Source organism: Barbus barbus, assembly GCF_936440315.1.
Source record: "Barbus barbus genome assembly, chromosome: 1".
NCBI classification, from domain to species: Eukaryota; Metazoa; Chordata; class Actinopteri; order Cypriniformes; family Cyprinidae; genus Barbus; species Barbus barbus.
Window position 1 is genome coordinate 41,066,877 of NC_136729.1, and position 27,675 is coordinate 41,094,551.

Below are 27,675 nucleotides of genomic sequence, written 5' to 3' on the forward strand. Positions count from 1 at the left end.
CCCAGACTTCTTGGCCTGCCGGCGCCACCCAAGCGCCTTGCCCTGCCGGCGCCACCCAAGCGCCTTGCCCTGCCGGCGCCACCCAGACTCCTTGCCCTGCCGGCGCCACCCGAGCTCCTCGCCTTGCCGGCTCTACCCGAACTTCTCGCCCTGCAGGCTCCACTCGAGCTCCTTACCCTGCCAGAGACCGTTCCTGAGCTCACTGTCTGCCCTGTCACGGCCACAGAGACCGTTCCTGAGCTCACTGTCTGCCCTGTCACGGCCACAGAGGCCGTTTCTGAACTGACTGTCTGTCCTGTCACGGCCACAGAGGCCGTTCTTAGACTCACTGCCTGGCTTGTCCCTCCGGCCCCACCCTGGCCGTGCGCTGGGGTTCCTGTTGGGCCGGAAACCCCCTGGTCCGTCCCTCCGGATCCGTCCTGGTCTCCTGCTCGGCCTTGGTCTGCGGGCCCCCTGCCTCTGCACGGGCCTGGCCCACCATCCCTCCCCCTGATCTGTCTCTTGCCCACCTCCCTTCTTGACATTTTTGTATTTTCATTTTTCATGTTTTTGTGTGTTCTTAGTGTTGCAGGTGGAGCATCTGGGAGCTGCTCCTTTGTTGGGGGGTAGTGTCACGTATCCTGTGGGTGTGCCCTGGTTGGCCACCAGATGTCACTGTCGTGTCTGAGCACATGGGTTTGTGTTGTGATTGTTCCATGTGTTCCCCCGGTTGATTGTTTGACCCCGCCCTCCTTGTTATTCCCTATTGTCTCAGCGTGTACACCTGGTGCCTCCTCGTTTGTCTCCTTTAAATGATCCTGGTGTTTGCAGTCCTGTTCGGCCACGTTGTCATATGTTCTTGGTGCAGTAAGTCATGTCTGTTTTCTAGTCCTCGTTTTTGCATTGCTCTGTCAGTCTGTTTTTCCCCTCGGGGTAATTTATGTTTCTGTTTTGTTTCTTTTTATTATTAAAACTTCACCATTCCCCTGCACTTGAGTTCTCGCCTCATTCTCTGCACGTATCATGACAGGGTCTCACCTCAGTCGTGGTATTGAGGGTGGAGAGAGTGTTGGTTATTCACTCCCCCCACCTATAATCCCTGCTGGAACTGACACTCGAACCCACAACCTTCAGGTTGCAAGTCCAACTCTCTATCCATTAGGCCATGACCATTATTGTAATTAACTAATCATTAAGCAGTAATGCAAATGCTTTATAATGCTGCACTATAGTAAAATCTTACTTGTTCAAGAAAATGACTCTGCAGTTGTATCGAACATTGTGATGCATAACAGGCCTGTGGAAAGAGCAGATAGAAGGTAAATGCATTAAAAACCATATACATTTTATATACAATATAACCTACATTCCCACATCACAGATGATCTCTTGGGTCAAAGGAGATTCCAAGAGCGACTTCAGAACCTGGAAACAATGGAGCAGGGTGTCTGACTCGTAGAAATGATCTGCACAGCCGTACCCACTGATGTATATGAAAGAGACCACAAAATACAGTATCATCAGTTTTCTCCTTTTATATTACATTATATTATATATGAATGTAAATATTCCTCCTTATTCTCAATTGTACAAATGCATCACATATTTGTTGAAATATCTACAGTCTATGAATGACAATATTACCAGATTTCTAGCTCCGGTCCCAGTCTGTACTTGGCTCCTTTCTCTTTGGCTATCTCAATACCTGTTTTTGGAGAAAAGAGATGATTTAAAATGAGGCGAGGTCACTTTAAGATCATAAGACCTTTAGCATTATTAGTTACTGCTACTGGTGACAAATTGCAGGTGAATAATAAACTTACTTTTAAGTATTCTTGTCAAGTTGCCTTCAAAATCAAGTGCCCACTGATTTAAGGAGCAAGTCGCTAATGTAACCTTGCGACCCGACACAAATTATTTCAAATGTATCAAAACAACTCTTGACAGCAGCCGTGCAACAGTACTCAAAACTGTTATTTACTGTAGTTCCATTTCCGGTCTGTACGATTCTGCACTTCAAAATAAAAGTAAAAGTTTAGCGTAAGGAAAACTATTTAAAAACATACAAACATATTTACCGTAAACTAATAGCAGAGACAGCACTTTGGGACAAAGTTTGAGATTAAACATTAAAAAAAAAAAAAAAAAAAAATCACTCTTTGCTATCCAGACCCATAATTATTAAACTATCAACACTGTACAATATTGTTTCAACGTCTTTTAAGTTTATTAATTCACCTTTAAGAATAAATACATAAAAAATGAGTCAAACTGTTATTTAATTTCTATAAAATACCAGAATAAATTTGAAATGAATAAATAAATAAAGCATGAATAATAAATGTAATGTTACCTTTCATTATAATTTGTTATTTTACGTTCTAAAGTTTTTTTTTTTTTTTTTTTTTGACAATTATGCACTTATTATTAGCGTTTAATAACAATTGGGGTGTTTTCTCTTAAAATTTTCCAGTAAACCAAATAAAGCTTTTACGTGTGTTTATGAAAAGGTTGGCATTTCCCTTCCAAATAAATTATTTGATAAATTCATTGTTATAGACTGGAGAATTGCCATTTTAATGTACTTCTCATTTAAAGTAACTGCGTAAATGTGGTGCAGGTGGATGCTCTTGATGAAGACAGCAGGACCCTTGGGCTGAGCTCATCAGGCGCTCATGGCTTCAGGTCTCGGTTGTCCAATCACTGACAGGAGTACGTATTGCATCTGTCTCTGATTGGATGTTTGGTCATGACATCACCTGTGGGTGGAGTTGAACTCGGTTCGTTACATCACTCTGAACATCTGGGCAGCGTGAAGTGGCGCAGCATCACCCCAATACCAGTAAGCATTTGTGATATTTCATTTTTTTTAACCAGCTGCTTTTATGTATTTGAGAAATCTACATTTTGCTACTTATTAAAATGCTATATTTATTGTAAGGCAATATGTCCAGTATACATTGCAGGTGCAGTTTATTGAAATCTCTGGTGTGGTGTGCAGCACTTCCCTTTCCAGTGCAACTAAAGTACAAATGCAACAGAAAATAATGATTATTTGAGTGCATTGTAAACTCTATGCATACTTTATCTAACACTTTATGTACACACATCTTTCAAAGACTTTTTAGTATCTGCATCCTGCTTAATTATGGTATCGGATTGGGGTAATTACGACTATCACACTGCATTGGGTTTGATGTGAGGAAGTATGTTACGACTGGAGTCATATTTCCCTTTAAACTGCTTTATATCGCATTAAGCTCAACGAGCACATTTACTTTGGCAGGAGAATAACTCACAGGTGTTACAGCAGCGTGATACATGATTGGGTGTTTTTGGCCACTTTTAGCTTTGGTGAGTTTTATAAAATAAATTATTAAAAGTCAAGAAATTACCATTTGACAACATTAGAACAGTCATGAACATTTTATAGAGTTTTCTGTGGATTAAAAATCCATAAACTGAAAATAGATTCATGCAGAGTATCTGTCTTCGCTTGCATAACATAAGCACACAATTAACAACCTCATATCAGTTGGAAAGATAACCTTATATATCATAGCAGTAAAGGAAACAACCCTGGCCTGGTTCTGAGATCATATATGATGAGTTATGTTATAATCATTATTTAAAACCATGAACTTATCATATTTAGCACACATGTAACACCTAGATCTTCTGTTTGCTATCTGTTATCAGCAGTGCCCTTTGTTCTCTTCTTATGCACTCATGCAAGACACATGTTTATGCTATCTCAGAGGTGATTTTTATGCCCTTCTTCCCAATCTAACCCTCTCTTCTCTCTGATTTTTAAACTTCACTCCCTCAGACATCATGACGACAGCCGACGCTGTGAGAAAGCGCCATAAGGGCAGCTCCAATGGAGCCCGGGCAGGGGTGAAAGACCAAGTGAAGGAGCCGGTTCAATGGGGAAGAGCATGGTAAGCCACTGCACTGCTCTGACTATACAGCCAATGCACTGCTGAAGTCATTCAGTCATACACAAAACATTGTTTGATCAGGTTCAATATTATAAGTAAAGTAAATAAGTAAATAACTGATTAATTTTATTGGATTAAAAAGGTTTAAAGTACTATTTCTGTGTTCAGTCACTAATGCTTGTGTGAGCCACTCAAAAGCTCAGTACAATGAAAGTACAGACTAATATTACATTGATGCTGTGAATGCATTGTTTACCATTATGCAAAGTACTAGGGACGCACGATATTGGATTTTTGCCGATATTTTTCAACAAATTTTGGCCGATACCGATGCCGCGAAACAGAGGATGACAGCAGCCTCATCCAGCCACATTGCACAGACGTCGCGCAGACCGACCCAGAGCATAACCCACCAACTCCCATCATCATGGAGACGACAATGCTGCCCCCCACAGATGGAGAGCTTCAGGGGTGTGAGCTGGCTGCAGCCGTCCCTGAGGGTGTTTTGGTGGAGTTGGACTCAAGGGAGGCTTATTGACTTGTACGCTGAAATAATGCCTCCCACCCTGATCTGTGTGAACCTTCATCATCATCGCTAGATATAACCACCACAGAGACTGATTTATCATCCATTATTCACTGTGAACTGTTTTCTGTGGTCCCGCCCAACCTCCCTCTCCCACCTCCACTATTTAATACTGCCAGTCCTCCAGCCCTGTGTCTTGCCCTGGGTTTCCCTGTGGTGCGGTGAAGCCTCAGGACTTGCACTCGCCAGCCGCGCAAAATCGGGTGGATCCATTGGCTCTGCCTCCGGCCTCAGATCCTCTCATTCCACCTCTTCCCATTGACCTGGCAGCTCCACCTTGGCTCCTCCCACCCTCGGCATCACCAGAGACCCTCGACCTTATGGCTCCACCGGGTTCCCTCGTCCCTCTGGCTCCCCCTTGGTCAGTCGTCACCCTTGCACCACGGACTTGCGAGCCTCCCGCTACGCTTCGGATCTCCACCCCTTCGGTTGCAGTGGGATTCCCCCCCCACCCCCCGGGTTCGCCTTGGTCCTCTGTCGCACCGGCTCTGCCTCAGGCCTCAGGAGCTCTGGTTCCACCTTGAACGCTCGTCGACACAGCTCTGCCCATGCCTCCGGTACCAGCGGTGTCGCTTGATTCCATCGGCTCTCCATCATCGCCTTGGGATCCCCTGAAATCAGCTCTGTCTCCATCGGTCGTCCCACAGATGTTATCAGCCACACCTCCACCTTGGCTGCTCCCTCCATCAACACCACCGTGGGCTGTTGTCTTCACTCTGGGTCTGCAACATCTGGCCACTCCTCCCGTCATTGGATCCGCCCACCATATGTGCCTCCGTGGAGTCTCTGCCTGTCTGCCTGCCTGTTCTCACCAACCCTCTGCCTGCTCCTTTCCAGCCCTTCTCCAACTCCTCGACCTCCTCCAAAGCCTGCCCCCACCCTCCCTCTCTCTCTCTCTCTCTCTCTCTCTCTCGTCTCCTGTTTTTCGTTAACTGCGCGAGGTCACGCCTTCCGGGAGGGTGTGTTATGCCACAGACTTTCAGTTATTTTCATCATGGAATATTTTGATTTTCATGGACTTCTATTGGTTACCTTCAGTCACATGTTTTCCTTTTGTTCTTTTTTCCTGCCACTCTTAGTTGTCATGGTAATTCATTTAATCAGCTCAGGTGTTAAGCATTATGTGATTCATTTAGTTTGTACTTAAGTTCCTGTCTGCACACTCTTGGTTTGTCTGGTATTGCTTTTATGCAACCACACTGTTACGCTATTTTGAGTAGATTGGAGTTCTTCAAAAAAACTTGTTTGATTTTTTTTTTTTTTTAAATATTCATCTTTGTCTTCATCTTGGACTGTCCGTGACATCGGCAAGACATATCGGCATAATTTTTCATATCAGGCCAATGCCGATATTTACATTTAAATCCATTATCGGCCGAGTCCGATAATATTGTGCATCCCTAATGCAAAGCAATTACTTTTAGAACTATGAGGGTCTTTATCTGGGTAATTCTGCCTACAACAACATAAAACAAAATTAAAAAATAAATAAATTACTGTGTAGGTAACATTAAAGGCATATTTTACCAAAAAATTGTGTGTGAATCGTTTATTATTTACTCACCCTCATGTCGTGGCAAACCTGTATGACTATGGAAAATAAAAGGAAAAAATGTGAATAACATTTTGGTTGCTCTGTTCAAATTGTCCGTTTGCAGTGAACTACAATACTGTAAAACCTTAGAATTGTCATAAAAATCAGCGGTGTAGAATTTAATAAAGACATAGGACATGGCCTTACCAATATCCACCGACTGCTGAATTTTCCCTAGCAGCAATTTTGATCTATATGTTTTGTGCCATTTTGACCACAACTGAAATGCTATTGTCTTTACATTACATTGACATCAGTCCTTCAAATTTTACTTATATTGATACTGATACTCAGTGATGTTGATATTTGTGAATAGTGATTAAATAAGCTTCCCATTGATGTATGGATTGTTAGGATTGGACAATATTTGGCCGAGATACAACTATTAGAAAATCTTGAATCTGAGGGTGCAAAAACATCAAAATATTGATAAAATCGCCTTTAAAGTTGTCCAAATTAAGTTCTTAGCAATACATATTACTAATCAAAAATTATATTTTGATATATTTATAGTGATCTTTACTTAATATCCTAATGATTTTTGGCATAAAATAGAAATGGATAATTTTGACCCATACAATGCTTTGTTGGCTATTGCTACAAATATACCCGTGCGACTTAAGACTGGTTTTGTGGTCCAGTGTCACATATTTGATTTTACTTTTGACTCATATTGCTGATCTGTTGGACTCTGTAGGGAGGTGGATTGGTTCTCTCTGACAGGTGTGATCCTGCTGCTGTGCTTTGCCCCCTTCATCGTCTTTTTCTTCATCATGGCATGTGATCAGTACCAGTGCTCCATCAGCCACCCATTACTGGACCTCTACAACGATGAAGCCACCCTGGTCACCATCTGGAACCGTGCCCCTTCCTTCACATGGGCTGCTGCCAAGATCTACGCAGTCTGGGTGACATTTCAGGTGTGCAGAATTACAGATGGATAAATGCGTAATAACATTTATAATGAGAAATATTTGAATAGTTTTAAGCTTGAATTGTGAGATATGGTTGTGTCTACACTAGGTGGTGCTGTACATGTGCGTTCCAGATATCATGCATAAGATTCTTCCAGGTTATGTGGGAGGAGTGCAGGACGGTGCCCGAACACCAGCAGGTAAAAACATAATTAGGACAAAAATATACATTTTAAAAAATAATGCAAATTTACTCAAATGACTCGTTGTTGGTTTGTGTGGTAAAACATATATTTAAAACCATATTTAATTCATAATGTGTTGCTCTCTCTCAGGTCTGATTAATAAGTATGAAGTCAACGGTCTGCAGTGCTGGATAATCACTCATGTTTTATGGGTGGCTAATGCTCAGTACTTCCATTGGTTTTCACCAACCATCATCATTGATAACTGGATCCCTCTCTTATGGTGCACCAACATCCTCGGCTATGCTGTATCCACTTTCGCTTTCATTAAGGCCTATCTGTTCCCTACCAACCCAGAGGACTGGTGAGAAAACACATTTTGATTATTTACTGTGCATACAGGGAGCCTACACATCTCTGTTAAACTCAAGCTTTGAGATGTAAAGAAGTTTCAGATCTTTTTTCCACATTTAATGTAATATTGAAACCAGCAGAATTCAACACGAGTCCTTTGTAAGCTCTTTGCAGGCCGTGGCTTCAGCAATAAAATGTGAGGATGTTAAGAAAATTTTACACAAACAGTTTATTTTTATTCAGCCTAAATAATGACCACAGAATTACAGTAACTTTTCAGTAAGAGTTTGATTGTGATTGGTTAATTAAAAAACAGAGTACCATGCCCCATGACTACTTTTGCAACCAGGTGATTTTATGGGTTTTTTTTTTTTTTCTTAAATGTTTCTGTCTGTTTGTTCCATACATTTTTCTGGTTTCAATATTACATTAAATGTGGAAAAAGGTTAATTTTTTACTTCCCCAAATGGTTTAATTTTAATAGGAGTGCACTATACAAAAATTATAATTGAAAGTGCAAACTGTCTTGCTTTCGTTTGAACTTTTTAAATGCCTAATTTAATAAATATTGTAAATAATAATAATTAATTTTACTTTTAACTTTCACCATTTTTTTTATTGTTTCTTAATGACAAACTATGTGGTGATTTTCTGACTCAGTATTTTCCCATTGGTCTGAGAAAAGGCATGAAGTTTGTTTTATCAGACTGTCCACGGAGTAAAATACATGTACACTAAAGGGTTTTGTCTTGTTCTTGTTTGATTTACAGTAAATTCACAGGCAACATCTTCTACAACTACATGATGGGAATTGAGTTCAACCCTCGCGTAGGAAAATGGTTTGACTTCAAGCTTTTCTTCAATGGCCGGCCGGGTATCGTGGCGTGGACCCTGATTAACTTATCCTACGCTGCTAAACAGCAGGAGCTGTATGGTTATGTGACAAACTCTATGATCCTGGTCAATGTTTTGCAAGTGAGTCATGTAGCCACTAGGTGGCACTATAAAACAACTTAGTAGTGTTTTACTATTGCATACACTGCCTAAATTCAACAACTTTTTTTTTCAGTATTGATTCATAAAGTGTTTTTCATTTCATTCATATTATTCCCTTCACTACATCATATCACAACCTTGACCCTTTTCATCTCTAAGGCCATATATGTGTTGGACTTCTTCTGGAACGAAGCCTGGTACCTCAAGACTATAGACATCTGCCATGATCACTTTGGCTGGTACCTGGGATGGGGAGACTGTGTGTGGCTTCCTTTCCTCTACACACTACAGGTGTGTATCTGAGCAGTATATGTGATGGATGTGATATCTACAATACTGGACTCACTATTTTACCTCGTACACAGCTTCATTGATTTCAGTAAGAGTAATGCTGTTTATGTCATGTTCATGTTGTTGTTCTTTAGGGCCTTTACTTGGTCTACAACCCCGTCCAGCTTTCTACGCCTCATGCCACAGGTGTCCTCATCCTGGGTCTGGTGGGCTACTACATTTTCCGCTCAACCAACCACCAGAAAGACCTTTTCCGTCGCACAGAGGGTAACTGTAAAATCTGGGGTAAGAAGCCCACCTTCATCGAGTGTTCATACCAATCGGCCGATGGCGGGATTCACAAGAGCAAACTGATGACCTCTGGGTTTTGGGGGGTGGCCCGTCACATGAACTACACGGGCGACCTGATGGGCTCACTGGCATACTGCTTGGCCTGCGGTGGTGAGCACTTGCTGCCTTATTTTTACATCGTCTACATGACCATCCTGCTGGTGCACCGCTGCATTCGTGATGAGCACCGCTGTCGCAACAAGTACAGCAAGGACTGGGACCGCTACACCGCAGCCGTGCCCTACCGTTTGCTGCCCAACATCTTCTAGAGCGTTCCGCCATATCCCAGATTGCTTTTCAACCATGTACAGAAAAGCAATTTATCTTGTTATTTGATGTGGCTGCACATACTTATTTTAAACAGTTGGCTTTTTAATCTTTAATTTTTGGTAACAATTTATTTTAAGGTGTCCTTGTTTCACGTTACATGTACTTGCTGTTATAGTAACACTTAATAATGCATAATTACATTCAAGCAACCCTAAGCCAAACCCAAATCTTAACCCTAACCATATAGTAAGTACATGTAGTTAGTTATTATTACTCAGTACTTAAATTTGTAACAAGGACACCTTAAAATAAAGTGTAACCAATTTTTCTACAAAGATTGTTTTGCCTTTTAGTGAGTGTGAGTGTGGATGTGCTATACATGAAGTGCAAGATTATCAAGGTGACACATAGCATTTCATTACATAATGATAGTTTAAAAATATCCTGAGATACGGTCTTAGTGTTCCTGCCTTTGAAAAAGCTGTATCTTTTGTTTAGTTTTTTTTTTTTTTTTTTTCAATAGGCAGGGAAACTCATTGTATAGATAATAGCACTCATTATTATTCAGGATTTAAATAGACAAAAGTCTATGAACCCAGAAATGCTCAGACTACAGCACATATTTCTATTCATATTTTTTCTACCAGCCAGACTACTGAAATAAAAGTTTCCCACTTTGTCTTTGCTTGTTCTCCTGGTGATGTTAATGAATCTAAAGCTGAAAAATGTTTGTAGTGCAAGAAAAAAACAGTGTGGTAAAGCTTTTTTTTAAAAAAAAAACAGTCATTTTGACATTAATTTCACGTAAATTAATTTACTTTTATAATATAATACAATTTTATGAACTAAATAAATTAAGGAAATGTGCAAATATATTAATGAATCTAAAGCTGAAAATTGTTAAAAGTTGTGTGGTAAAGCAGTTAAAAAAATAATTTGGACATTAATTTAATGTAAATTAAATTACTTTTAATACAATTTAATTAACTACATAAATTAAATTCAGGAAATGTGCAAATAACAAAACAAAAAACAAAGTAAACCTGTGTTAAAGTGCACATCCTCAATTTTAGTTTAAGGATAATGATACACCGCCAGCAGCAGGTGGAGTCAGAGTTTTTCATTTTGAAGCCTGACAAGAACATGCAACAACAAGAGCATTTAGGTGATCTTGCATATTTTTTTATCTAAATATACTTGAAACAGATACACATTAATACCACTGAAATCTTTTACGAAACAAATGATTGACTTTGTTTGCTGAACCATGATGAACTTGGTCATTCCTGGATTGAGGGCTAATTTCCCAAAAACAACATGCCACCTGCATTTACTTTACATGGATAAAACACAGAGCAAGATGCATACAGTATAAACCACAGTTTTACTACTATACTTGATTTTTTGGATCATGAATCTTAAGCTCTCTCTAAAACAGTGAGCAGTACAGTATTACTTTAATGATGTCCATATATACTGCATGTATATGTGACAAGAAACCCCATAGGCTTGCCATACCAAAATACTGTGTACTGTGGTACATGTCATAAATTCAATGTTTTAATGTTCCTTTGTGGAATATAAAAAGGGTAAACAACATTATGAGATTCTTCACACTGACTATAATGGACATAAGGAAGTTATGGTAATCAGATTTGCTCTGATTTCTCACTTTGTTCTTACAAAGCTAATGCAAAACAATAAAGAAGCCATTATGCAAAATGGCTGTCCAGAGGTTGAAAAAATGGGAGAGAAGGGAAGACAGAAACCGCGATGAACTAGATCTTTATTTGTATTGATTGTGGCGATTGGATGAGCAGAGGACATTTGTGAACATGGATAAAAAACATATCTAACTGAGCACATACAGTACACTGAATGTCACTGTCTAATGCAAGCTTTTACTATTGTGCACATTTAGGGTTAAGAACAACTACTAGTAGTAGTATTACTTTAGAATGTAACTCCTGCATCATTTTGCTATTAACAATATTTCAAACCATGCGGCTTGTTGAAGAGATTTGCCCTTTGATGCCCATTTATTTGGTTCATATATAAATACATATATGGCTGACCAATGAGAATGCAGTTACCAGCAGTACCATAGAAGGTTCAAAGGCCTCAGTTGTTGTTTTTTACTACTTTATTTCCTTGTTTTTTATCTGACCTACAAATTGCATTGAGCAAAGGTTATCTGATAGAAAAAGAAAGAAAGAAACTAGGGTTGGGGGGGGGGTTTTGGTGCGTGGGAGTTTATACAACCTTGTTAGTGCTTTTTGGCTTAATTTCAGAGAAAAAGAGAAGAGAGAAGTGATCAATAAAAATAGTTTTGTGTACACGCTCTGGTAATTTTCCCACACAGATATAGCTGGTGTAAGAGAAGGTGTTGTGTAGTGGGTTTTTTGTGACCTTGAGGAGTCAACACACACCTAAACACAAAAATCCTCTGTATCTCCACCTTTGCAGTATTCATGTGTGACAAAGCCTTACTTTGCGTTTAGACGCTCCCACTCTTCCATCATGCTTTGTCCTCTCTCTCTGTGTGCTTTTGTCAGGTGCGAGCTCTGTGTCCATGTCTTGAGGGATGATCAGAAAAGGGCAGACTAAACAAACCTGACACCATGACCCCAAAGGTCACCAGACTGCTCCTCTCCAGCTCCACCCTGTGTTAAACAATATGATACTATGTGTATCTCAATTGTTTCTCATAGACTAAAAATACCAAAGTCTGTCATATCAGAGTATATCAGAGATTTCAATAACATTTCTCATTAAATTGTTTGATTTCTCATCAAAGACCAAATTATCCAACAAATGCTCATTGGAATTATGTCCTTTTGGCAAAGTTTCTGCAAAATGATATTGCATTGCTTTTTACATTTCGTGACACTTTCAAAATGAAATGTCCAGTGAGTGGCACTAAAAGCATCTTCAGTTTCATCCAAAACAGATGAACGTGAATCTGGCAATGGTTTATTACATGGGTTGTTGCACTTATGTGTAACAGCTCGGAAAGGAAAGATACAGTTAGTAGTGCCAAAAGGTTAATCGTGTTTGAAAACATCACACCACCTACACTGAACCTAATCAATAGTGTTAACATAAGAAAACATGAGATAAAAACATAAGCATGTCATTTTAGTTTGCCTTTACAAGTCTTTCAGTTCTTTGACCATGTTGAGTTCTTTGACAGATGTTTCAGTTCATCTGACTCGTGTTTCAGTGTAGTGTTATCACAATACTAGAATTTCTATCCTCAATACAATACCTTGAAAAATATAGATATATGATACCATTTTCAATACCCACTTTAAAAAACTGGCACAACATGAAATTTGATAGTTGTATTACAAGATAAACAAGCATATAACATGAGCGTGAGGTATATTTTTACATTAATAAAAACTTAATGAGGTGGTAAAACACTAGGGAAAAATTTGGATATGCTTACTTAAAAATAGCTTTTTTTATTAATTTTTTTAATGTAACTAATATGGAGCACCATTGCCACATGTAATACTTGTTTCATTTATGCTCGTAGTTGGAGGGTGCCCTCGTGCAGAAAGTCAAAATATGCTGCACTGAAGTATTGACAGTATTGTGTATTGATTGACTATGCTGCTTTAATTATGGAACTGATTTAGCATGCTAATATGTGCTGTTGCTCATTAACAGTTTGCTGGCTAGCTAGTATTATCTTATAATTCAGTAATATATATACAAATAACATATATATATATATGTGTGTGTGTGTGTGTGTGTGTGTATATACAACCCGAATTCCAGAAATGTTGGGACATTTTTTTAATTTGAATAAAATGAAAACTAAAAGAATTTCAAATCACATGAGCCAATATTTTATTCTCAATAGAATATATATAACATAAATGTTTAAACTGAGAATTTTTGCAATTTTATGCATAAAATGAGCTCAATTCAAATTTGATGCCTGCTACAGGGCTTAAAATAGTTGGGATGGGGACATGTTTACCATGGTGTAGCATCTCCTCTTTTTTTCAAAACAGTTTGAAGACGTCTGGACATGGTGGTTATGAATTTCTGGAGTTTTGGTGTTGGAATTTGGTCCCATTCTTGCCTGATATAGGTTTCCAGCTGCTGAAGAGTTCATGGTCGTCTTTGACGTATTTTTTTGTTTAATGATGGGCCAAATGTTCTCTATAGGTGAGAGATCTGGACTGCAGGCAGGCCAATTCAGCCCCCGGACTCTTCTACTACGAAGCCATGCTGTTATAGCTGCAGTATGTGGTTTTGCATTGTCCTACTGAAATACACAAGGCCTTCCCTGAAATAGACATCGTCTGGAGGGGAGCATATGTTGCTCTAAAACCTTTATATACCTTTCAGCATTCATAGTGCCTTCCAAAACATGCAAGCTGCCCATACCGTATGCACTTATGCACCCCCATACCATCAGAGATGCTGGCCTTTGAACTAAACGCTGGTAACACGCTGGAAGGTTTCCCTCCTCTTTAGCCCGGAGGACACAGCATTCATGATTTCCAACAAGAATGTCAAATTTGGACTCGTCTGACCATAGAACACTTTTCCACTTTGAAACAATCCATTTTAAATGAGCCTTCTGGACCACATATGGCTTCCTTTTTGCATGATAGAGCTTTAGATGACATCTGTAGAAGCCACAACGGATTGTGTTTACCGACAGTGGTTTCTGGAAGTATTCTTGAGCCCATTTAGTAATGTTAATGACAGAATCATGCCGATGAGTGATGCAGTGTCGTCTGAGGGCCCGAATCGGGCATCCAACAAAGGTCTTCGGCCTTGTCCCTCACGCACAGATTTCTCCATTTTCTCTGAATCTTTTGATGATGTTATGCACTGTAGATGATGAGATTCGCAAAGTCTTTGGCAATTTGATGTTGAGGAACATTGTTTTTAAAGTAATCCACAATCTTTTTGCGCACTCTGTCACAGATTGGAGAGCCTCTGCCCATCTTTACTTCTGAGAGACTCTGCCTCTGTAAGACATCCCTTTTATAACTAATCATCTGATGTCAATTAACTTTTTTAGTTGCTAGATGTTCTCCCAGCTGAATCTTTTCAAAATGTCTTGCTTTTTCAGCCTTTTGTTGCCGCCATGCCAACTTTTTTGAGACCTGTAGCAGGCATCAAATTTGAAATGAGCTCATTTAGTGGATAAAAGTGTAAAATTTCGCCGTTTAAACATTTGTTTTGTTATCTATGTTCTATTATGAATAAAATATTGGCTCATGTGATTTGAAAGTCTTTTAGTTTTAATTTTATTCAAATTTAAAAAACGTCCCAACATTTCTGGAATTCGGGTTCTGTGTGTGTGTGTGTGTGTGTGTGTGTGTGTGTGTGTGTGTGTGTGTATATATATATATATATATATATATATATATACAAACTTGAATGTATTACATTTTGAGAGCCATATAAAATCACTTTGAGACTACTTAATTTGGTCACTTCAACATAATTTCATTTGATGATTGTTTAAGTTATGTGAACAAATTACATTTGTGTTTGCTTTATTAATTCATGTAGAAACAATGTACATGATTAAAACAGGTAAATGAAACACCCTTTTTTCAGTCCATTGCAACTGCTGTTCTGTACCAGGTGAGCTAACGAGCAAGTTTACTGTGTCAGAAAAGCCATATATACAGTATATAGAGCTGGTTATGTGATGCAGACATCAAAATGTATTCGTTTACAAATACTCCACAGTAAAACATTTTGAGCTCATAACATAGTATTATATATATATTAATTTGTAGAACATCTTGAACAAAGTTGACTTCTGTTTACTATATTATGTAATATATATATATCTTGACTGCTCATCTAATCTGCTGTTTCCGAAGAATGGAAGAGTTCCTGAGACCTCAGTTATGTGTAATGAGCGAGGCTCTTAAACCCTGGGTTGCTTCAGGCGGATTGTCCCTACAATTAACGCACTGAAAACCATTCTGGATGTAAAAGCATCTGCTTGAAGTTAAGTAACTAGTCAAGTGTTTTACGCAGGAGGCATTTAGTATGGAATGTTAGTGGGTCAGTAAACTAGTAACCCAGAGATGATGTCAGATGATAATAGATAGGATCTGTGAGGAATGTGGAATGTGTTGAGCAGGACTCGTATAAAGTTTCTGCCGCCTGTATCCAGGATTGTAGGATACAGTGGATCACACTGTCGCACTCATCTGTGGAAATAAATTGTGCGAACAGGTGAGTGTAAGCTTCTGTCACCATGGTGGAGTAAAACACATCATCATATTTAAAAAAAAAAAAAAAAATGCTTGTAATTTCCTGTCACACAAAATGCACACACATTTAGATTTGTGGAAATGACCTGGTGTATATAAAATGTATGTATATAATATTTATGACACAGGAAATCCATTTTACCTGTGTCTATTAGACTTTATAATTTCTCTGTACAATAGCGTATTTTACTGTGCAATATTATGCCTTTATCTGTATAGCTATTTATATTTTGATATTTTATTCTTATTCCTTTTATATAGAATTATATTTTGCATTCTTATTTTGGTGACTTGGAGCTGCAGTAACAAATCCAATTTCCCTTTGGGGATTAATAAAGTATATAATAAAGAACTGATTCTGATTCTGATGTAGCCTATACAAATATTTTGTCTGTGTATATAAATTACATTTTAATTAACATTCATTATAGATAGATAGAAAAAAAAAATGATGACAGAAATCTTATTTTTGGGTGTACTATTCCTTTAAGTAGCACAAATCTTTTCAATATTGATAACAATAGTGTTAAGTGAGCACCAAATCAGCATATTAGAAGGATCATGTAACTCTGAAGACTTTAATGACTTCTGAAATTTAAGCTTTGCCATCACAAGAATTAATTACATATGAAAATAAATTCAAACAGAAACCTTTTTTATTTAATACTACACATCTTATCAGGTAAGTGTTGCAAATGTCCAAAACAGTCATGCAGTGAGAAAAAAATAAAAATAAAAGGACAAATATCGTAATCTATTATAATACCAAATAAATACAAGCATTATAGTATTTACATTATTCAACAAAAAATCTAGTTTGCCATCATGGTTATGTCCAAACTGGTTGTGCCATGTTGTTATGCCCAAAAAAACTTAATTTGGTACATATTGTAAGTGACTTTCATGCACACCGCACATATTCCATAACACATATTTATATAAAATCTCCCCTTTCTAACCCTTTGTAAATGGCACCTACAAGCACAGCTGATTCTCTTATGGAAATACGGTATGTGTGGGAGATGTCTGTATATGGAGGAGTGACGCTTAACATTAATTAAGCTGCGTTAAACAGGGGGTCATGTTCAGGGTGCGTTCAGTGGGAGTTTGAGTATTTCTGTCTTTTTCCATAACGTACACTCTTTATCACTCCTACTATATCCCTCCCCTCCCTCCATCACTCTTTCTCTCTCTGATGGGAACAGGTGGAGAGATTCCTGAGGGACATCGGCCAGCAGTTGCGGTGGTGACTGATAGACATATTTGCACAGGAATGAAAGGGGACTGTTGGGACAGGCTGTGTGGGTGTAATGGTCAGCTGTCCACATGGGCTGGCTAGAGAAAATGTAGCTCAGACTAAGGCCAACCGCTTGTCAAGGCCGGCAAAAGTAGCAGGCAGAAAGGTCAGTCGGGCTTGTCTTTACATCTCATATCCCAGAATAGCAGACTTTGGCTGTGATCCTGACTGTGTGCGTTAGAACACAGAGCAGCCCATAATAGTGTTAAAGTTCACCCCAAAATTAAAATGCGCTGTTAGTTTACTCACCCTCAGGCCATCCAAGGTGTAGATTACTTTTTTCTTCAGTAGAACAGTAAAGAAGATTTTCAGCTGAAACTGTAGTCCTTGGTGATTCATAAAATGTAAGACAGCGACGGTCTGTTTGCTTAAGATTAAAAAAAACATATAAGGGAACACAAAATTAATCCTCGTGGCTCTTGATATATTGAGGTCTTATGAAGCGAAACGATCAGTCAGTGCAAGAAACAACATTGTTACCTGTAATCCATAGCCTTCTTTCCATGAACTGGTTCTTTCAGACAGTTCGTATATATGAACTGGTTCAGTTCACTAGTTCATGTAATCATGCAATGTCACATATATGCAATTATGTTATTAAAGCATCCAATAATGATGTGAAACGTGGAGGTTTTTTTACAGTATAAATTCAATGCCATAACTGACATAACATCTAAACAAACAACAATTAACACATTTGATTAAAAATGTATTTTTATAAAACATTGAGAAAACCTATAATGTGCACATTGTCATGTGAACAACTAGACAGTAACTATACTGATTTAAGTCTTATATTAGTTTTAAGCCATATGTGTTTCAATAAATAAAAGGATTGACTCATTAGAGTAATTTGTTGTCATTTGTTCAGAAATCAGGCTACACTGGTTCCACTGGATGTTTCTGATTCACTAAAAAAGAACCAGCTCACAAGAGCCACTCATTCAGGAACTGGACCATAAATGTTATGCTGTATGTTTTTATTCACTAAAAAACTACATGAGTCTAAATATACTAGAAGAGTGATACTATAGTGCTCACTTTGTGTTTCTAAATCACTTAAATGAACCAGTTCATAAGAATCATTTGTTCAGATTGAACTGGTTAAGCTTTATAAGTTTGTGACTAGAAGGGATAAATCTACGGCTGGAAACTAAAAATAAATTTAATTTTCTACCAATTAGATTGTGTTTTTTTAAAGTCTACACCTACACCTACCCCAACAATAAACCTACTTCTTACACTAATGCAAAAACAGTAATGTTGTACAGTGTCACAAAAATTATACTATATTGATGTGCGCATACCCAGCAGCCGTAGCTGTCTCCCTTCTAGCATTAAATGCTGTATAACAATGTTCAGTGTATTGCAATAAGCTGTTCTGTCTGCAAAAAAAGTCGGTTGAAGAAGTTACATGCCAAAACCATTAACAGAAACCTAATGCTATTCAATTATTTTTTGCCATTCAAGTCCATCAGAGCAATATAAAAGAAAAGTGCATATGTAATCACAAATGTACACAATATTACAAATAAACGTTCTGTTTCACCCAGAATAAAACAAACGGAATCCAAGTTAACAATCAAATAAACTTAAATGCACCGCAGAAAAATTTGCACAATCAGCATCAATAATTGCAAGCCTCATGTCTGCCCATTAGCCAGAGGGTACTATAAGAGAAAATGCTGTTAAAACAATGACGTTGGTGCTGTAAAGTCCCATTCGCTCAACGCTCTTTGACTTGAGCCAAACCATTAGAACTCACATGCTAGGGGCCCATTACAAATCCATAACCCAGACTACACCCCTCCTCCCATCCCAGCATTATTCTCCTGACTCAGCCTTCTCCATTCACACAAACCTTCCTCGCCATTGTCATCATCACCGTCATCAGTGCTTTTACAGGCCTGGCTTCCTCTTCAGTTCCCACGGTGACTCTTAACTGTATGAGCTCAGTACCCATTCTGAGGCCTTTTTTGTATCCGCTCTTCCTACAGGAATTATATTTTTTTTGCTCTTCCTTTTCTCCATCAGTGTTGACTTGACCCACTTCTTATAGGCCTGAAATGTGAGAGAGAGAGAGGTCAAGTCGTCCTGGGAGAGCTGGGTTTACATTTGTGAGTGAGAGGAAGGAAATAAATTGAGGAAAAGTAGTTAGAGGATCTAAATAGACTGTTGAGCAAAGATATATGGAGATTCAGAGAGCAGAATAAATAAACTGAGAAGAAAATAATTAACTGCTACATTTTATTTAATTTTTTGACTGCAGAATGTGACCAATCAGACCACTATTCCTCAGAGTCACGTAAAATAATATGCTGATTATTTTGTCTTGTTCAATTGCCAGGTATTTTCAAAGAATAAACGAATAAACTAAATATAATTATATATAATAATAAAAATTTAAAATGAAGTTTGTTTTAGATGTTTTTGCGGAAAACAAAATAAGACACTTTGTGTACTGTCCTAAATAATATGCACAATTATAATTGTGTCACACATACACAGACCAAAAACCAATAAGTAAAACATCCTGGATGACACTGTTGTTATATATATATATATATATATTGCCCGTGCTAAACTAAAAACAAAATACTTTAATTTAATTTCTATTGAAATTTGTATGTCGTATATTTAAATATATTTGTAATCACATATTTTTCATGATAAAGTTCCAATTTAGTACAATTAAAATATATCAAGTTTAAATGTAATAGAGAATAACACAATACTGTACAGTTACAATTAAAGTATTTTACATGTACTTTGTTAGTCCACACTTCAAAATAAGTAGCATATACTTTTAATGTATGACACAGATTATTAAAATGACATTAATATGAGTTTGCATTTTTTTTATGTACTTCAGTATGTTAAGAAACATTGTTATGAAAGTGTGCTCTCTTAATATGAAATACTGTAAAAGTATGTTAGTTTTAATCTAAAGTTTAAGTTTTGAATATAATGACAATTCAGTACAATTAAGTGCACAATTTGTAGCAATTCACTTTCGTGTTTTCTTTAGAAAAAGTAGCAAGGCTGAAGCTGCCACAACAGTAATAAAATATGGAAGTTAATCAATAATTAATTTTAAGGTAACACTAGATGCCAACACTTACAGTGCATGCAGTTGTGAACACTATGAATCAAGCTCTGTGGTACTTTTGTGGCTTTATAACCTGAGTGTTACGGAAGGGGACTCAACACAAGAGAGATTGTAAAAAGGTAAGATTTATTAAAGCTGATGAGCGGTGATAGAAGACTGACTAGGTGAGCTCAGATAGCAGATATTTTGAGATGACTGGATACTTGAATGACTGATCTTGGTGTCTTGACAGGAGCTTGTGGATATCGATGGTGCCACACACCTCACTTCTGGCTGGACAGAGACTCGGGAGAAGTATCTGGATCAAGGACACAGATGACAACAACACTTGGTGGAAACACAAGAGGTAAGTGCACACGCGCACGCGCACACGCACACGCACATTCTTTCCCATTACCAACATACATACATGTATACAGTTTACATAATTTTAGTGCACTGTATTGGAACAACTTGGGATGCAGTCAAAGTAAATCTATCTACTAAATCTTTTGCACATGATGTATCTTATGAGTAAATAGCATGCAAAATGTTTTAATATGCTGCAGTCTGTCTTCTGTCTTTACTGAGAGAGACCCTCATAACATCATGAAAAAGGGAAATCCCATCCACAACACAGAGCCTGGCTTTGTAAGTATTCCAGACCGGCTCCGTCTTTAAAGGTCTTCTGAAGGACAGCCAGAGAAGGGATATACTGAAGATTTATTTGGTGTCAGGCAGAAATATAACATCCTCCAGCTGATGACGCATCACACCATCAATCAGTCAGAAGTCAGGCTGTGATTGGTGCAGGATGCGGACGGGGGAGGGATTTGGCAACAGTGAGCCCATTCTAATACGTAATCAGTCAGATTTGACTCTGCCCATGCTCTTTACAATGCTGCTGTTTCTGGACGCTCTGAATGCCAGCGGCTTTGAGATGCCTGCCAAGTGCCAGCTGCAGCTTTGAGTGACGCGCACAAGCCAGAACAAGCCAGCACAACCTAAAGACTCTGTCTAATTTTGGCTAATAGCTAAATGTTTTTGCTGTATTACGTCATGCCACTTTAAAAGCGCACTAAGTAATTTTTGCTGAATAAAGCATCAGTGGTCCTGGTGTTTATACTCATAGGTTATCTACATGCGTGGATGCAGCATCACACAAAAAGCAAACCTTTTGGTTGCAGGATGCCATGGCATAAATACAATTGCCATTCACTGACATTAATAAATTATTTGGTAACCAAAACTGTTCAGCAACAGTGGCTAAAATGGTATTGAGTTGGTCATGTGATCTCAATATGGCAGCCACCATGGGAGGGACCACTCAGAAGTACAACACAACAACTTTTTTTACTTTAGGCCACTGATATAGAGTCTTCATTTCGTGAAATGAATTTCTTTTGGTCTATATTGTTGAAGTGAAAACATAGTACCTTAAAGAATCTGGCAAAATGGTAATCAAGCTACATAAAATGTTTTGCATGTGTTTTGCACTCTGGTTTACTAAGGTTAAAATGCGGCTCTAAGTATGAGTGGTCCCCATTCAAGTAAGGCCCCTTTCCTTCGGTCTTTCTCTCTCTCTCAGGGTCTTAATTTAATCATTAATAATACAATTTTATAATAAAATATTATATTAAAATATTAATACATTTAATTTAATAATTTAATAATAAAAATTTAATAATTAAATGTATAGACCTTCAGGTCTTCCTGTGCCTTGTCCCATAGCATGTAAAAATTATCTATACCTGCCATCTATTTTGAAAAAGAATTACACTTTAGCACACTTATTACGGAAATAATACACTTATAAAAGAAGTTAATGTAATGTGCATGTAATTACTGAACACACTTTTTTGGGGACTTAATTAAAAGTAAATTAAATTAAATTAAAATGTATCAGTTTAAATGTTTATTAAATTCAATTAGCAGATCTTGAGTACATCTTTATATGTCAGGATCTTACTTCTATTGTCTTTGAAAAAGTGTACTGCTGAATGTACTAACAAACATTTATGGCAAACAAAAATATATTTATATTTACATATAGGCACATATGTACGGAAGCGTATTGCATTCACTTGAGGAAAAAAAAACTACTCTGTTTTTCTGAATTAACGACTTAATTATCTCAGAATTACGAGATAATTTTTCATTAAAAAAAGTTTTTGCTCTGTTTTTCTGAATTAACGACTTAATTATCTCAGAATTACGAGATAATTTTTAAAGAAAAAAAAAGTTTTGCTCTGTTTTTCTGAATTAATGACTTAATTATCTCAGAATTACGAGATAATTTTTCATTAAAAAAAGTTTTTGCTCTGTTTTTCTGAATTAATGACTTAATTATCTCAGAATTACGAGATAATTAAGTCATTAATTCAGAAAAACAGAGCAAAAACTTTTTTTTAATGAAAAATTATCTCGTAATTCTGAGATAATTAAGTCGTTAATTCAGAAAAACAGAGTAGTTTTTTTTTCCTCAAGTGAATGCAATACGCTTCCGTACATATAGGTAATGATAAAGTTTAAATTTAGAACTTTTTAAATATATAAATTTTAAAGGTAATATTGAATAACACTACAGTTACAAAAAAATCAACACACTAAAATAAGTGAATTTATCTAAAGCACTACAAAAGATTAATAAAACATTGATTTTAAATGTATTTAAAATGCAACTTTTAATTTGCCATTATTACAAAGTGCACTTTTAAAATAATTAATTTAGGTTGGTTAAGAAACAGTCATGATAGCGTATTCTTAAGGTGTCTTTAAGAATTCTGCCTTTAAGATTTGAAGTAGCTACATTACACATATTAAATACACTGCACTTCACAAAGAATGTATTTTAAAAATCAACACTTATCAAAGCCAATGCAACTGTCTTCTAATACTATTCAGATGTTTTGATGGGATTTCAGCTAAGCCAACACATATACTCCAGTACATATTTTTAGTTATATCTAGATATTTTCAAACACTATTGCAGGCCATTCAAGGGACCCACACAGGATATATAGTGACCTTTTTTCATGAGAGAATTTTAAGATCATGGAGGAGAGTATAGCTTCATAGCAATTAACAAGTATTCAAACCACGTGCCACATGAGAGTCTCAGTGACACACACAGCAAAAGTGTGGCCTCCATAAAGAAAATACACTTTGCTGGACCCCTGAGACTTTACATAAGTACTCCTTTAAGTGGAAGCATTAATGTGGGTTCAGAGACTACGCCTCAATACCACTTACGCTCTCGGCTTGTGTGTGATGTGGAACACTGATGTGAGTCTGATTTATGAATGGAATTACTGACACCAGAAACCGAGGACCCACAACAATCATTTGTAGATGTGTTCGCTGGTCTTCATCACATTATGACGCAGTCAAAAATGACTGGCTTAGCGATCTCACTCCTTACTCTGGTTTGGATCAACAGTAATAAATGCTTAGAACCCACTAAAGTTAAAATTATATAATAATTTTACAGATAAAAAGTAACCACAAACCTTAGATTCAGTCAGAATGTGCAGAATGGAAACTACGTGGTTAAAAAAAAGTAACTTTTTATAATATAGCTGTAAATATTTGCTGTGATGATTCTGATTATGTAGTAATTATGTATAATGAATGTGAAATTTAACTAATTAATTTAAATATTTTGCTTAAAAATGACTTGGACACAAAGGTCAAAATTATAAGTTTGGTGAGAAATCCCATAATCAATTCAGTGAATGTCTGATCCATTGTTGCATACATATTTATACATAAATGTCCATTTTGGTACATAGTACTTAAAGGGTACATATTAGAACCTAATAGGTACAAAAGTGTACCTTTTGAAAAGGTACTGCCCCAGTGACAGCTGTTGTACCTTTATTTTTGAGAGTGCACGCAACCTGTTTACATAATGGCTCTAGCTGTCAGGATTGTGGACTGTTTTGTGTGTGTTTTGCTCCCCGTGTGTTTCATGTGACCCAGTTTCTCCCTCATGTTGATTGTTAATTTGATTCCAGGTGTGTCTCGTCTTCCTCCCTGATTACCCTGTGTTTATAAGTTTATGAACAGCTTTCCATGTGTTCCTGTGTCTTTTGCGTGTGTGGGCTATTAAAGACCGTGTTTTTGACGTACTCCTCGTTCCTTGCTTCCTGGTAAAGTGTGACACTAGCATTGCATTTCACACATTATAGGCTACATGTATATTGCATATTGAACTATCAAGTTTTTCTGAATGGACTTTTCAAGGTACTATAAGAATAAAAAAACAGTCTCTTCACTCCAATTCAAGTGGTTTCCCTCATTTAATATTTTAAGATGCTGAAACAACCGTTTATACAACAGGCAGTGTTTCTAAAAGCAGCTGGTGTTACCCGCCACTAAATTACAAGCATGAAATCTACCTTTAGCCAGGGTTAAAAGTGAGGTGATAACATTGATAACCCAGGGTTAAGTGCAATGTAAAAAGCCCTTATGTGTGTATATGTGCATGGAGCTAAAAGTCCTGAGATGATGTTCTAACATCAGGAAATCTTTAGATTAACGTTTCCTTTCTCATCCTCTCATTATTGCACACAAGAAGCAGGCAGTGTGGGAGATATAAGCTGTATGTTCCATCAATCTGAGTTCCGGTGGAGTATTTTTATTGCTGTAAAATGTGATCCATGTGAGGCTCTGACAGTTGCTATTGTGGCATCTCTCTGTCTGTTTACTAGTTACTGCTAACAACAATAAGCCAGGGAGGATGCGGAGATGTGGGTGTGTCTTTGTGTTAGGCCTATATTTAGCTATAATTTGTGTAAAATCAATGCAGGGACATTTTTTTGTTGTTGTTGTTTTTTTAGCCTATAGTAATCATAATACCTTTACACTTGCTAAAAAGTGTAGTTATATTGAATGTGCATATAGTGTATTTCAAGTTCTTAGTTCTATTAAATAAAACTGTACATGCAGACATTATAATAAAATTATGAAATAAAAGGCCACAAGTGAAGTTTGAAGTACATTTTAATCATGTTTTAATAAGCTTTTAAAAGTACACTTATTTTGGTGTGATGACTAACATACTAAAGCACATATAAAGCAATCGGTTATTTTTAACTGTAGTGTGTTATTCGATATTACATTTAAAGTTATTATATATTAAGTGTACTAAATTGCAAAAAAAATAAAAATGATGATTCATTTTTTTTAGTTCGATATAAATGCTTGTCAACAACGCATTCAGTACACTTTAACCATTTTCAAAGACAAAATTAACTGCATTTAAAGATGTACTTAAGTCTTAAGTAAATCAAAAATCACTCCAAAGTTCAGCTAATTGAATTTAATATAATTTAAACTGATACATTGCAATTAACATGCAATTGTATCTGAAAACATTAAATTCAGTTCACACTTTAGTATATTGTTTCCCAAATAACTATGCTTTTTAAAGCTATGCTAAAATGTACTTTGTTGTAGAGAATCTAGGACATTTCGGGCATAGTATGTGATATGCTAAGTAACTGTCTGTGGGCTGGTTGGTTTGCTCAAATCCTGGCAGCAAGTTTGCTGTAACCAGGACAGATTGTTACCAGGGTCACTCACATCCTAACAAACACACATGTGCCATAATGACCAGTGAAGAGGCTCTTAAGTCTCTCAGGCACAAAAAGGCAATGGAAATGGACTGCAGGGTGGAGATACAGTTATGTTTCTCTGGTAACCAGCAGCAGGGGAGGCAGTCTGTCTGTCACCTCTGTGTGGCCAGCGTTCACTGTCTCCATGTTGATTTGTGTTCCACTCATTCAGCTACATATAATCCTTGTAAAGTATTGCTCACTCAGCTCTTTCCACATAATCTTAAACAGTGGGTTTAATTTCATGAGACCAACAAGAAATGAATTCAAGCTGTGTGTAACAGCTGAGCATGATTTGGTCACTCCAAAATGTCAGGGACAGCGGAAGGTCATTTTGATTGTGGTTTCAATGAAACTGCACGTTAGTGGTGTTGTGTCCCAAAAGTGGCACTCAGAGTAGTTTTGGTACCTATTTGAAATGCTCTGAAAATGCCCTGTAAACCTATTTATCAGCATGACCTTTTGAAATATAAGCTTTATAAAGCATAAATTAAGAGTGTATAATTCATAGTTCATCCACTCACAGTATAGGAACATAAACAGCATTCATTTCTTCACATCAAACAAGTATGGTTGAGCTTAATGTGCACTGATCAGTTTATATGTGATTAAAAGCCTAAAATAAGTAATCATCATAGAAAGCAAAATTAAGGAATCATTATCATATAAAGTGAACATGTCTTTTCAGAAGACTTTGATTAGACCACTCGATTCATATGGATTACTTTTACAATGCCTTTATGTACTTTTTTTGAGCTTGAAAATTTTGGTTGCATGGACTTTCATTGAAAAAAGAAAAATGATGTGAGGATATAATCTTCATTTATGTTCTGAAGCAGTGTTATTTTAGTAGCATACAGTTTTTGTTAATATTTTGAATTAGATTTAATTTTCATGTTATACTTTTTTTTTTTATTAATTTTATTGTGTTTTGAAGTTTTTGCTTAAGTTTTAGCAATTAAGTTTTTAGCTTGGCCACAAGCTGAAATTTATTATTATTTAAGATTTCAGTTGCAGTTAATAATAATAAAGCTGTGCCAAATATGGAGAAAAACAGGGAGGGGAGGAAGGTAAATGATGATGGGATTTTCATTTTTGGGTGAATTGGCCCTTTAAATGTGAGGGTAGAGAGTGTTCATATAAAACTAATTTATGACTGTTCTTTGTGCGTGAAACCATTACTTATTATAAGTGAACTTCAGGGAAACAATAAAATGGCATCAAATGTAGGACATGACCTCCTTTAAAGGACAAAATTAACCTTCTACTCTTCATCCACGAGGAAAAAGCACATAGACCTCACTGACCAGCAAATCAGAGCACTTCACTGCCCCTTCCTGCTCTTCGTGAAAAACTGTAGAGCAATAACATTTAGGATATTTGCACTGACTGCACTGCATTTTCTTATCTCATAATGGTTCAGTCAGTGATCGATTAGGATCATTTACCAAACACACTTGTCATAACAGCCTAGATACAGTAAAGATAGCAAAATGTAATTCAAGACCTGCAGAAACTGTTTGGTACAAAGGGTAGGCCAAGAAAGGAAACCAAAATAAGATACACGTTCTTGTAAGTTGAGAGACTCTACAGAGGAAAACTGAAACCTGAAACAACAGCATAAAGCTGTTCAAAGATTTGTCCTCAATTCACATCATGGCAGTTGCTCATATTCCAGCACATCTTTTTTGTGTAAAAATACCGAAATATAGAACATTTGTGATTTGTGTATGAAGCAAATCATACAAATTCACCACCAATTCAAAATAGCTATATTTTCTCATGAGACTAATTTTACACAGTTTTTCCCTTATATTATTTTGTTTTTGAATACTGTGTACTGTGTAGTAGGCTATGCAGTTACGGTAGTATTGTCAACTTTTACAATCTATGATAAAGCAATATTATGGATAGAGGACTTGTATTTTAAAAATGTAAATTTGTTTATTACAAAAGTGCAGGTTTT

At 37.0% G+C, this 27,675-nt stretch overlaps 1 protein-coding gene and 1 pseudogene across 2 annotated transcripts in view; one reads left to right on the forward strand and one right to left on the reverse strand.

Moving 5' to 3' along the window:
- LOC306870357 (glutamine-dependent NAD(+) synthetase-like) overlaps window positions 1-3,812 on the reverse strand; it is a 25,979-nt pseudogene extending 22,167 nt beyond the window's left edge. The window contains exons 1-5 of the transcript XR_013785781.1: window positions 3,771-3,812; window positions 1,961-1,988; window positions 1,624-1,684; window positions 1,354-1,462; window positions 1,223-1,276 (exon numbers count right to left, since the gene is read on the reverse strand). The product of XR_013785781.1 is annotated as a glutamine-dependent NAD(+) synthetase-like (transcript). The remainder of the gene's footprint in view (window positions 1-1,222; window positions 1,277-1,353; window positions 1,463-1,623; window positions 1,685-1,960; window positions 1,989-3,770) is intronic.
- On the forward strand, window positions 2,657-10,124 carry LOC306864375 (7-dehydrocholesterol reductase). Its single transcript, XM_079408377.1, has 8 exons — window positions 2,657-2,821; window positions 3,809-3,920; window positions 6,798-7,020; window positions 7,124-7,214; window positions 7,350-7,563; window positions 8,324-8,528; window positions 8,709-8,840; window positions 8,975-10,124. Exons 2-8 carry the CDS (start codon window positions 3,814-3,816, stop codon window positions 9,437-9,439), a joined length of 1,437 nt encoding a protein of 478 aa, XP_079264503.1. The 5' UTR covers window positions 2,657-2,821; window positions 3,809-3,813; the 3' UTR covers window positions 9,440-10,124.
- Window positions 10,125-27,675: the final 17,551 nt, after the last annotated feature.